The sequence below is a fragment of the Osmerus eperlanus genome, chromosome 20 (genome assembly GCF_963692335.1).
Source record: "Osmerus eperlanus chromosome 20, fOsmEpe2.1, whole genome shotgun sequence".
NCBI lineage: Eukaryota > Metazoa > Chordata > Actinopteri > Osmeriformes > Osmeridae > Osmerus > Osmerus eperlanus.
In genome coordinates, this window is record NC_085037.1 from 13,265,523 (window position 1) to 13,278,423 (window position 12,901).

The 12,901-nt window shown below is 54.4% G+C and overlaps 1 protein-coding gene across 1 annotated transcript in view; it reads left to right on the forward strand.

Annotated features, from left to right (window-relative positions):
- Window positions 1–12,901, forward strand: part of LOC134040712 (cytoplasmic dynein 1 intermediate chain 1) — a 39,532-nt gene that overhangs the window by 16,481 nt on the left and 10,150 nt on the right. The window contains exons 9-13 of the mRNA XM_062486753.1: window positions 3,415–3,513; window positions 5,819–5,978; window positions 6,425–6,524; window positions 6,629–6,754; window positions 12,649–12,795. Of these exons, the coding sequence (XP_062342737.1) occupies window positions 3,415–3,513; window positions 5,819–5,978; window positions 6,425–6,524; window positions 6,629–6,754; window positions 12,649–12,795 (632 nt within the window). The remainder of the gene's footprint in view (window positions 1–3,414; window positions 3,514–5,818; window positions 5,979–6,424; window positions 6,525–6,628; window positions 6,755–12,648; window positions 12,796–12,901) is intronic.

The following is a 12,901-nucleotide window of genomic DNA, read 5'->3' on the forward strand; positions in this document are numbered from 1 at the left end:
TGTCAGGTTTTAGGAATGTGTTTGTTTGTGACGTGTGATTGGATTGTGTATGTGTGCGTGTGTGTGTGTGTGTGTGTGTGCGTGTGACTCAGTGTAGTTGTGTAATAAGCTCCATACTCAAGAGTCACCACAGGTTTGACAGCTTGGCCCAATAAGAAGAGTAGGCCTTGTGCCATCGTGTGTGTGTGTGTGGAGAAGGCTCTCTCCCTGTGTTGGCACATCTTCGAACACTCTTCTGGAACCCCTCCAGGTCACAGACACACACACACCAAACCTCCACTCTCATAACCCTGGCCATGAAGTGCGGGGGCTAGCATATTTTAGCACGCTAAGCTAAACGCTCACTGATGTTCAAGATTTGTCTCTTTGAACTCCACCAGCTACTGGGTGGAGCACATCCTCGGGGATTAATGCCATGCTACTGCTGTACTACTGTAGGTGGCTTAGCACAGCATGCTAAACTCACACAGTCTGTCAGCGTCTTATACAAAAGCAATTGACTCCACATGTAGCCTAGCAGCTAAGCTACGCAGGACTTAGCGACAAATGCAGTGTCTAAGCCACGCTGGCCACAGTGTGTACAGAAATCCAGTCTTCTAAGATACTTACGTACCACTTAGCAGCACTGCTTCATCTCTCTCTGTTCGTCCTGGTCTGGCTAGCTCTGCTCCCTCAATGGAGATCATTCTTTGTAGTGTCGCTACGTCGCACACTCACAGCTAACAACGGCCCCCACCAGCACCTTTCTCTCCTGTCAAACGATTAGCAGGTAATTAACTCGGCGGCGGGCTTAGTAATAGCTGCTCTGGCTGAGACAGGCAGCGTGATGTACCTTAGCTGGACCTCTGCTGTGTGTGAGGTGAGCTAGCCTAGCTCAACCAGAGACCCCCCCCCCCCGCAGGAATAGTTTCCTCAGAGCTAGCTTCCCTGCTAGCAAAGCCATCGGCTAGGTCCTGGTTAATGTGTCTCCCCGTGGCTAGGCCTTGTATTAAGCGTTATCTGCAAGAGAAAGGATGGGGTTTGACTGAAATGAGGTGGAAACCCAATAGATAGGGACACACACACATGAGCCAGTCACACACACATATCTAAGCCTACGCACAGGTGAGAGAGAGATTGAGATGTGAGATGAGGAAGGAAACCCTGAGGCACACCAGGATACGTCAGCATCCTCTTCACGCACCTTCTCTCAGCAGGTCAGAGCTCATGGAAAACCAGTTTCATCCAGCCAGGATCTGCCACATTGTCACTGGTACCACAGTGTCTCCAGTCTGCCATTCAGGAGTCAGGGAAGTTTTTGATGCTGGATCCTTCTGGCAACAATCCTGATGGATCTGCACAAGGGACTCCTCCCAGAGTTGGGAGGAGTCCAAAGCCCGTGAATCTGTCCTCCTCTGGTCGCCTGTGGTTGAGAACTGTCAGAGCGACCGCTCCTCAACACCCTGTCTCTGGGGTCTCTCCAGACCACACACTCCCACCACGGTCCTGGTCACACAGGGTCAGACCGCGCTGGAGCACAAGATCTGTCCGGGGAGTGTCTCTGTCCACCCTCCTGTGGGTGTGTGTGTGTGGGGAGGGTGTGGGGGGGTGTGTAAGTGTGTGTGTGGGGGGAGTGGGGGTGTGGGTGTGTGTGTGTGTGTGTGGGGAGTGTGTGTGTGCGTGTGTGGGGGGAGTGGGGGTGTGTGTGTGGGTGTGTGGTGCTGGGTTAGGACTCTCCTGTCTTCAGTGGTACAACACATGGAACGAAGAGGAAGGAAAGCTGGTTTGGCTGAGAGGCTGGGAGGGAGAGAGGGAGGGAGAGAGGCTGGAGGGAGAGAGAGAGGGAGAGAGGCTGGAGGCTGGGAGAGAGGGAGGGAGAGAGGCTGGAGGCTGGGAGAGAGGGAGGGAGAGAGGCTGGAGGCTGGAGGCTGGGAGAGAGGCTGGGAGAGAGGCTGGAGGCTGGGAGAGAGGCTGGGAGAGAGGCTGGAGGCTGGGAGAGAGGCTAGCCTGTCTTCCTGTGATGTCTGGCTGTCAGCCTGTCTAGATCTCTGGACTCCATGCTGGGTTATTGAGGTCTGGCTCACTGGTGTGTGTGTGTGTGTGTGTGTGTGTGTGTGTGTGTGTGTGTGTGTGTGTGTGTGTGTGTGTGACTATATGACTGAGCAGTTGAAGATCAACAGTAATAAGCTTCTGACCAACTCTGGATCTCACTTTCACCTGCTGATGTCCATTTCGTTTTTACAAACAGCAGGACAGGTTGAGAGAAGTGGACAGTAGTGGATTTGTTTACAACAATCTAAAGCTACGTCATAGTACTTTTTAATGTGTCCTAATACTGTTAAAAGTGTTAAATCCAGTATGTGGACTGTAAAGTATTGTACCAGCAAGGCCCTTCAGCCTGTGATTGTAACATGGCCTCGGGCCGTAATACACAAACACACACACACACTGTTCTGTGTGTGTGTGCGTGTGTGAAACGTTGACACGTCTGGCGTGATGGAGTCACTTCCTCCGGTGAACTGGGTGCCCACTGTCAAGACGACCCCGGCCAGTTAACCCCTGCTACCAGGGTCACCGCCCAGACCAGCCCTCTGGGACTCGCGTGTGTGTGCACAGAGAGTGTGTGTGTGCACAGAGAGTGTGTGTGTGTGCAGAGACTGTGTGTGCAGAGAGAGTGTGTGAGCGTGTGGAGAGTGTGTGTGTGTGTCGGCGCGTTGGCAGACACAGGTGTCGGCATGGTGTGAAGGGGAGGCCCCTGTCTCTTACCATCTGTTGCCAGGGGCGATGGGGGCAGGGGGGGTGAGGGGGCGGAGCGGGTTAGCAACACATGGCCTGGAGCGCTGGGGGGGGAGAGGGGAGGGGAGGGGGGGTTGAACAGGCAGACACACATGCATACAAGAAGCAGGTGTCTGTGGCCCCCCTGCCCCCCGCCCCCCCGGGGAAGGGGCGAGGGTAATTGCAGGGTCAGGTTTGGGGGGCAGCTGAGGGTGCAGGGGTCTGCGTTGGTGCTCTGGGTGGGGGGAGAGAGGGTAAGGGGGGGTCAGAGGCGAGAGACAGAGCAGAGAGTGTGTACGCCACTCAGACCCACTTCCTGCTGTGTGTGTGTTTGTGTCTGTGTGTGTGGACTTCCTGTCTGATGAGCTGCAGGTGCGGTCCATGTGGTTGTCATGGTGATGGACCAGGCATGGTCTCCTGTTGTACTGCTTCTGGACGTGAGGGAGAACCTGGAGGGCTGGGATGGAAAAAAACGTGTGAGCGTTGTGTGTGTGTGTGAGCGTTGTGTGTGTGTGTGTGTGTGTGGGAGGCCCATCCGTGCTTCAGCCCTGAATGTCAGTCAGGTGTACCTGGGAATGATTAGGGGAGAGAGGGGAAGGGGAGGAAGGGGCGGGAGGGCGGGGGGGCGGTACATCTGCTGATCCTCATGCCCTCCCCCAGCAGAGGAGGAAGAGGAGGATGAAGAGGCGGCGGAGATGAAGGCCGGGCTGGAGCTTGCGCTGCCCCAGCAGGAGGAGGACACCCAGGAGACCAGGCAGGGTAAGAACCCTCCTCACCACCGCATCTTAAACCTCAGCAACTTCCTGTTTACATCCAGTCCGAATATGACACAACCACCCCCCTCCTCCCGCAACACAATCATCCTCATCAGAGGCGTGGCCAGGGGAGCACTCGCGTGTGACCCCAGCCGCCGGCCGGCCGGCCGGGCAACTTATCAGCCGGGCCTGCGGGTCAGACCTGATTACAACACTTGACCTTCTCAGACAGGCCTTCAAAGGGGGGCAGAGAGAGGGGGCTTTGTGGAGAGAGGAATAACTTCTGGGGAGGTGGAGGGGGTGGGGGGCTAGGGGGAGCTGTTGTTAGAGGCTGCCTGGATTAAACTCAACATGGATGCACTCACACACACACACACACGCACACACACACACTCACACACACACGCACACACACTCACTCACTCACTCACTCACTCACACACTCATATTGACACAGTCTCTCTCCCCCTCTCTAGTCCCTGCTCCTTGTCTTTGATCAGCCCCTTTGTCTCTTCTCATGATTCCTCAAGAAGAAAGGTCTCCACGAATCAAGTGGCAGAGATCAAAGGCCGGAGCCTCTAATTGGCCGAGGGAGGGCGGGGCGGGGTGGGGGCGGGGGTGACAGCGACGACGGGGACGACAGCAACATCAAAACCGTGCATCTCACTGTGGCCTCCTGGTAATCAGGAGAGTCTGGCAGTTTCATGTTGTTGTTTTTTCTTCCTACAGCCAGAGTCCCACAGCTGGGTGTCTCAGAGCTGGGTGTCCCAGAGCTGGGCGTCTCAGAGCTGGGTGTCCCAGAGCTGGGCGTCTCAGAGCTGGGTGTCCCAGAGCTGGGCGTCTCAGAGCTGGGTGTCCCAGAGCTGGGCGTCTCAGAGCTGGGTGTCCCAGAGCTGGGCGTCTCAGAGCTGGGTGTCCCAGAGCTGGGCGTCTCAGAGCTGGGTGTCCCAGAGCTGGGTGTCTCAGAGCTGGGTGTCCCAGAGCTGGGCGTCTCAGAGCTGGGTGTCCCAGAGCTGGGTGTCTCAGAGCTGGGTGTCCCAGAGCTGGGTGTCCCAGAGCTGGGCGTATCAGAGCTGGGTGTCCCAGAGCTGGGTGTCCCAGAGCTGGGTGTCTCAGAGCTGGGTGTCCCAGAGCTGGGTGTCCCAGAGCTGGGTGTCTCAGAGCTGGGCGTCTCAGAGCTGGGTGTCTCAGAGCTGGGTGTCTCAGAGCTGGGCGTCTCAGAGCTGGGTGTCCCAGAGCTGGGTGTCTCAGAGCTGGGTGTCTCAGAGCTGGGTGTCTCAGAGCTGGGCGTCTCAGAGCTGGGCGTCTCAGAGCTGGGTGTCTCAGAGCTGGGCGTCTCAGAGCTGGGTGTCTCAGAGCTGGGTGTCTCAGAGCTGGGTGTCTCAGAGCTGGGCGTCTCAGAGCTGGGTGTCCCAGAGCTGGGTGTCTCAGAGCTGGGTGTCTCAGAGCTGGGTGTCTCAGAGCTGGGCGTCTCAGAGCTGGGCGTCTCAGAGCTGGGTGTCTCAGAGCTGGGCGTCTCAGAGCTGGGTGTCTCAGAGCTGGGTGTCTCAGAGCTGGGTGTCTCAGAGCTGGGTGTCCCAGAGCTGGGTGTCCCAGAGCTGGGTGTCCCAGAGCTGGGTGTCTCAGAGCTGGGTGTCCCAGAGCTGGGTGTCTCAGAGCTGGGTGTCTCAGCTGGGTGTCCCAGAGCTGGGTGTCTCAGCTGGGTGTCTCAGAGCTGGGTGTCTCAGAGCTGGGTGTCTCAGAGCTGGGTGTCTCAGCTGGGTGTCTCAGAGCTGGGTGTCTCAGAGCTGGGTGTCTCAGAGCTGGGTGTCTCAGAGCTGGGTGTCCCAGAGCTGGGTGTCTCAGCTGGGTGTCCCAGAGCTGGGTGTCTCAGCTGGGTGTCTCAGAGCTGGGTGTCTCAGAGCTGGGTGTCCCAGAGCTGGGTGTCTCAGCTGGGTGTCCCAGAGCTGGGTGTCTCAGCTGGGTGTCCCAGAGCTGGGTGTCTCAGCTGGGTGTCCCAGAGCTGGGTGTCTCAGCTGGGTGTCACAGAGCTGGGTGTCTCAGAGCTGGGTGTCCCAGAGCTGGGTGTCTCAGCTGGGTGTCCCAGAGCTGGGTGTCTCAGCTGGGTGTCCCAGAGCTGGGTGTCTCAGCTGGGTGTCTCAGAGCTGGGTGTCCCAGAGCTGGGTGTCCCAGAGCTGGGCGTCTCAGAGCTGGGTGTCCCAGAGCTGGGTGTCTCAGAGCTGGGTGTCCCAGAGCTGGGTGTCCCAGAGCTGGGTGTCTCAGCTGGGTGTCCCAGCTGGGTGACGTGCGTGTGTGTGTGTGTGTGTCAGGTCCCAGGGAATTGACAGAAGAGGAGAAGCAGCAGCTGTTGCTCTCGTCAGAGTTCCTGAGCTTCCTGGACGGCAGCAGCAGGGTGATGGAACGAGCGCTGGCCGAGGACGCCAACATCTTCTTCGACTACAGCGGCAGAGACCTGGAGGACACGGAGGGGTACGTGTGTGTGTGCTCATCCTTCTGTGTGTGTGTGTGTGTGCTGATGCATTTTTGTGACTGTGTAAGCCCTGCATTCCTGGGTGTGAGTGTGAGTGCATGTGTGTGTGTGTGTGTGTGAGTGCGTGTGTAAAGACTGTGTGTGACTCATCCCTGTCCTGTTATTTAAGACATCAGAACCTCTTTGTTCTTCAAAGGCATGCCTTCCTGGTGATGTCACTCTCAGATCATGTGACTGTGGAGCGGTGGCCATTTTGTTTTGTAGTGAGAAAGGTTGAGAGCGGAGGCTTCCTGTCTGAGCAGCTCCTCTGTCTCTGCTCCTGTAGAGGAGGAAGAACTACAGAAGATCAAACACAACACTGGAATGGTCGGAGAGTGTGAAATGCCATCTCCCTGTTTAACTGCATGTCCCTATGACCTTTGACCCTGCTTCTGATTGGCCACAGGGACATGCAGGGAGGGTCCAGCCTGTCTCTGAGCAGACTGTTCTACGACGAGCACTGGTCCAAACACCGAGTCATTACCTGTCTTGACTGGTCCCCACAGGTAAGGACCTGTGTGTGTGTGAGTGTGTGTGTGTGTGAGTGTGTGTGTTTTGCCTACCCTCACAACACCTCTCCAACAATATACTTCATTTTCTCCCCCTCCAGTACCAGGAGCTCTTGGTGGCCTCTTACAACAACAACGAGGATGCCCCTCATGAACCCGATGGCGTGGCGCTGGTCTGGAACATGAAGTTCAAGAAGAGCACTCCAGAGTTCATCTTCCACTGCCAGGTACCCTGCTCCACCCAGCCCTCCCCAGGTACCCTGCTCCACCCAGGTACCCTGTTTGCACACTAGTGTTAAACTCAACTCCCTCATAGGGGTTTAATACAAATCTGGCAACACCATAGGGGGTTTCATGTAAACCTGGCAACCCCAGCAGCATTCTGAAAGTAGGAGCTCACGTCTGAGAGCCTTGGCCTCATCCCTCAGCGATGACGACTCCACGGGATGAGGAACGAGGAGCGAAGCAATATTTAAAAACTAAACTGCCAGTCACAGCACACGCCTGTTCAAGACGAAAGAAAAATGAGGTTTAAGGCGCGTGAGTTAAAAAAAAAAAAAAGCCAAAGCCTTGGCAGCCATAAATCCACCCTAGACTGATGCGGGTGTTTTGGGACTGGATGGAGGGATGGAGGGAGTCAGGGAGGCGGAGGAGGGTGGGGGAGGAGAGCGAGCGCTTGTAGAGACGTCTTGGTAATAAAATATGTGGCCTACCACTTCCTAATCCAGCAGACCACATGTGTGTCAGCCCACCCAGGAGCCCCTGCCTTCACTCTGAACACACTCACATCTACACACTCACATCTACACACACTCATCTATACACACACACACATCTACACACACACATCTATACACACACACATCTATACACACACACTCACATCTACACACACACATCTATACACACACACACACATCTACACACACATCTATACACACACACACACATCTACACACACACACACATCTATACACACACACATCTATACACACACACACACATCTACACACACACACATCTATACACACACCCATCTATACACACACACGCATCTATACCCACACACACTCAGTCAGACCACATCCCGTGTAAATATTTCAGTGTGAGTAGCTGGTATAAATCTCCAGAGATTATGGGTTTTAAACAGCCTCGTTAGGACTCTGATTCTGCATCATTATTTATGTTCATGCTAAAATCCGGGGTGGGACACCTAATACTACAACTATGTGTCACAGTTATTGTTCGCTGGACGTGTTTACAGTATTGTTCGTTAGTCATGTTTACAGTAATTGTTGGCTAGACTTGTTAGTTATTGTTCACTAGCTGTGTTGTGATGGTGTGGTGCTCCTCTGTAGGGGTCGGTGTTAGTCAGGCGGGCGACTGAGGCCTTCGCACACTCACCGCTCGCACACTCACTCTTCCACAGCACCAGGGACTGGAAACAGTGTTAGTGTGTTAGTGTGTGTGTCATCACACCATCACAATGCCAAGCATGGTTTATACACACACTCCCTCAAACACACACACACATACAGCATCTCCCGGCGAAGAGGTGTCTCTGGGTGAGACACCTCTCTCCTTTATTTTATCAAATAAAGGAGAGAGGGAGGAAGAAGAGAGGGGGGGGGGGATGAGAGAGAGGGTGAGGGAGAGGATGAGAGAGGATGAGAGAGAGGATGAGAGAGAGAGGATGAGAGAGAGGGATGAAAAAGAGAGGGAGAAAAAGAGGGGGGGAGGATGAGAGAGATGGGGGAAGATGAAAGAAAGAGAGAGGGGGGGAGGATGAGAGAGAGCGAGAGAGGAGGTTGAGAGAGAAAGAGAGGATAAGAGAGAGATGGGAGGAGGAGAAGAGGAGGGGAGGAGGAGGAACAGAGGAAGCCCCCCACCCTACTGCCAGTCAGTCCTGGGGCCCCAGCCTCAGGAGAGAGAGAGAGAGAGGCTGGGGCTGGGGTGAGGCAGGGAGGGGCTGGGTCTTGCCTTCTGTGCTGTTGCACCAGATCTGAAGGTCAGGGTTCATTTCACAGGATCGTTGGTTTCACTTACTGTAATATTCCATCAGTCAGTTCTAGTACCTGACTTCTCCTCACTGTCAGCTCTGTGTGCCACCCCACTAAGCTCTGCTCTGATGGGAGGAACTCGGAGCGTGAGGAACAGGACTGGATATGAGATGAAGAGAAGCTGGAGGCAGAGAAAGAGCTCTTGTATTCTCTCTCCACGCTCCCCTCCTCTCTCTGACAGGGAGATACGGGCTCTGCCAGCAACCGCAGAGTGACTGAGTCCACGGGGTGTCGTAGAGAGCGCTGCCAGGAGGGAGGGAGAACGAGGGAGGACCAGGAGGACGAGGGAGAAGACGAGCCTGTCCATCTGGTCCCCATAAGAGCTGCTGAAAACCAGATGAACTGCGGTCGCACGGGGGGAGGGAGGGAGGCTATGGAGAGATCAGCTCTGGAGAATATTCTGTCTGTAGCACCCAAGTCATCTCCTCTCCTCCACCCTGTCCCCCCCCTCCTACTCCCCCCCCCCTTCTCCTCAAACCAGCTCCTGGGGCATTTTTCACTCCTGAGAGAGAGAGGGAAGGAGAGAGGGAGAGAGAGAGAGAGAGGGGGAGAGGAGAGAGAGGGAGAGGAGAGAGAGAGGCAACAAAGAAGGGAGTGTTCCTGTCCTGTGAAATCCTTCATCCCTCTCTCCGTGTCGTCTCTCATCACGGCCCAGTCTGGTCTTTTCCCCTGTACAGAGCGCTTCCTCTGGTCTCTTCCCCTGTACAGAGCGCTTCCTCTGGTCTCTTCCTCCGTACAGAGCACTTCCTCTGGTCTCTTCCCCTGTACAGAGCGCTTCCTCTGGTCTCTTCCTCCGTACAGAGCACTTCCTCTGGTCTCTTCCTCTGTACAGAGCTCTTCCTCTGGTCTCTTCCTCTGTACAGAGCGCTTCCTCTTGGTCTAAGGCCGGCCACACGGCTGGGCTCCTCCTCCTCACCTGACCGTTTCTGTGGCGGACCTCTCTCTCCTCTCTGAGGACTGGAGGCTGCTGGGAGGAGATGAAGCAGCATCTTGGTGACTGATGATGATGATAATAATAATGTTTCCTTGCACTGCAGCCTCACGGCAAGGAGGCCCAGGGTTCGATTCCCTGATGGGGTTCTGTTCACGTGCTCAGGTCTCAGAGTCAGAATCCCTCCAGTCTGTCGAGGAAAGAGGCTCGATGAGGCTTCCTGTTCTGCAGCCATCTGTGTGGCTGCACTGCATCAGCACTGCACCATATTCAGGACTTATTAACATCGTACAACATGACATCTGAATCAAGAATAATCCGCTTGCACATGTCAACTATTCCAGTGCGTTTTCCTTCTGGCACAAGTCACAAACACCCTAATAGGACAAATTGAAGCGATGTAATTGGCTAATGAAGTACAGGCAGTGCAGTTAAACCCGGAGTGGCTGAACACACTGACACATGTGTTGATATGACAGTTAATCAGGAGCTTGGCTTTCATAAGAAGCCCAGCTTGAGCGTTGGCAAACATCACAAAGTGCTCTACTGGAACCAGCCCAGCCCATCTCGGTCGCCCTGAGAGACAGCAGAGAAGGACCCGGATCTGGGCTTCTGCAGCGGTTCGTCCCCGGGTTCAGACGGAGGAGTTCTCCTGTGGTGTTGAGGGCAGTGGATGGGATGGATGAACATGTGGATTGAATCGAAGGGCTGTTTGATATCTGCTACTGCCTCCTCACTCTCAAAGCCCTGTGTCGGTATGGGGACGGGAGAGAGAGAGAGAGAGAGAGAGGGAGAGAGGGAGAGAGGGAGAGAGAGAGAGAGAGATGAGAATGAAGGGGGGAGACAGGGAGAGAAGAGAGGAAGAGCAGAAACATCAGTAGAGAGAGAGAGGGACATGTCATAGTGGGTGCTGGGATCCAACACTGATCTGTTTACGAGACAGAACAGTTGATGTCTTCTGTGATGAGATGAAAGGTCAGAGAGCTCGTCAGAGAGCGCTGGATGAGTCAGAACCTTCTGGAAGCTGCGTGGAAAGAACTGGAACACACGCAGAGGACAGAGTCTGTTTCAGGAAGCTGGTTCCAGGTTTTTATGATCTAACAGAACTCACGTTGTGATCAGTTATTGTTTAAATCACAAGGTGATTCATTACTCTATGACAACGATCAGCTTTATCTTGATTAGTGAAGAAAGCGGTCGATGGTTCGGAGGTCTACCCTGTCTTAACAGATAGAAGAGGAAGAGAAGAATTCGTTGGAGTTTTGGGTATACGTGTCGTAGCGAAGGAGGTGATGAAGGACCAGCCCTCTGGTAGTGGGGGGTCCCCTTCCCTGCTCTCATTACCCCATTAATGAAGCCCCATCTGGGGTAGCACACCCCTGCCGCCTGGCTTCTTGCCCGACAACCACAGGGTCATGGGTTTGAGGCCCTGCTCTTATTGGAATGACCTGGCACCATGCTACTCCTCTGGAGACGTGTTGGGTTTGGCACTGGGTTTATGCCTAGTTCTGTAGACGGTGTCTTCATAAAAGCGGGATTTGTTTCGGCGCTTTGGTGGAAGACTGGGAAAGTGTCTCGGTGTCATTTGGAGTCGACTCGCTCTTGTTGTGGTTGAGTGTCCCGCACCCCAAATTCAGATTTAAGATTTGGATGCTGTAACATTTCAATCTTTAATATCTACCCTCCCTTACAGTCACAGTAGGAATGTAAGATTTGCCGTAAATCGTTCAAACACAAATATTCATTGTTTTGAATATGTTTAAAGTTGAATCCAGATTTCTCAGCACAACCCGTGTGTAAACAAACAGAGGTCTCCTTTGATGGCCAACTGCCGACTTTATTTTTACCCCACAAGGTTTATTTGGAGTCGCTTTTTATAAAACCTCTTCTCCTCTGATGGTGGCGGAGAAGCCGGGGAGAGACCAGAAGAGACGAGTGTGGTGTTTTCTTTAGTTCTGGTCGGTTTTCCAGTCCTCTTTAAAATGAACTCTGGGAGTGTAGGGCTTGGCGGTTGAGTGTGGTAGGAGAGAGAGAGAAAAACAGTAGACCATAGAGGCAAAAAGCAGAAAGGAATGGGAGGACAGTCCTGGAAGCGAGTCCTCCAGATCAGAGGGCTAGTGAGCACTGGACGACAGTAGCTGGTCGTACCTTGTTCAGATATTCCATTAATCACTGGTTCCTATCGCATATAGTAGATATTCTTCTGGTTCCAGAACCTTATAGAAAGATGCATAACTGGTTCTAGAACCTGATAGTAGATGCATCTGTAACAGAACCTTATAAGAGATACTTCTCTGGTTCTACCCTTACAGTAGACAGTTCTCTGGTTCTACCCTTACAGTAGACAGTTCTCTGGTTCAACCCTTACAGTAGACAGTTCTCTGGTTCTACCCTTACAGTAGACAGTGCTCTGGTTCTAACCTTACATTAGACAGTTCTCTGGTTCCACAGCCCTATAATAGACGGTTCTCCGGCTTGGCGGAAAGGCGAGACCAAACTCCTGGCATGCAGAGGAACCCAGATGTGACGAGCACTGAAGAGGAACTCAGTAACCACGACCTCACAGGGGACGGAGTTCCAGGCTGCGCCTGTCACCATGGAGGCAGCGCTGTGCGCTTGGCTGGTTACCCCCCGGGGTGGGCCATGCTGTAATATAAAACGGCTGCACCTCCCACAATCCCTCGCTTTGTCTCTGCGTTCCCCCCGTATGACCCCTCGTTCTCTCTCCTCCGACAGACCCTCAACCGTCAACTCATCTCTCCGTCCAGGCCTCCTACGTCGCCCTTCTCTCTCTCTCTCACGCTCCTTCTCTCTCTGTCTCTCTCTCTCTCTGTCTCTCTCTCTGCTTGATCGCTCAGACTCTCCAAAGCCGTTTCTCCCCGTCCCTTTGTGTGTCCTCAGAGTTCAGATCCACATCAACGCTGCGTGACTTTAATCTGCTTCCTCCCTCTCCCTCTCCCTCCCTCTCCCTCTCCCTTCCTCCCCCCCTCTCCCTCCCTCTCCCTCCCTCTCCCTTTCCTCCCCCTTTCCCTTTCCTCCCTCCCTCTCTCCCTCCCTCTCTCCCTCCCTCTCTCCCTCCCTCTCTCTCTCCCTCCCCTATCCCTTCCCCCCCTCCATCTCTCCTCTCCAGTCTCCTGTGGTATCTGTGGGCTTTGCCAGGTTCCACCCCAACCTGCTGGTGGGGGGCACCTATTCGGGTCAGATCGTCCTCTGGGACAACCGCAGCCACCGCCGGACCCCCGTCCAGAGGACGCCCCTGTCTGCTGCCGCCCACACTGTGAGTCTGAAGACCTAGCCTAGCTTAGCCTAGCCTAGCCTAGCTCACTGTGAGTCTGAAGGCCTAGCCTAGCTTAGCCTAGCCTAGCTCATTGTGAGTCTGAAGG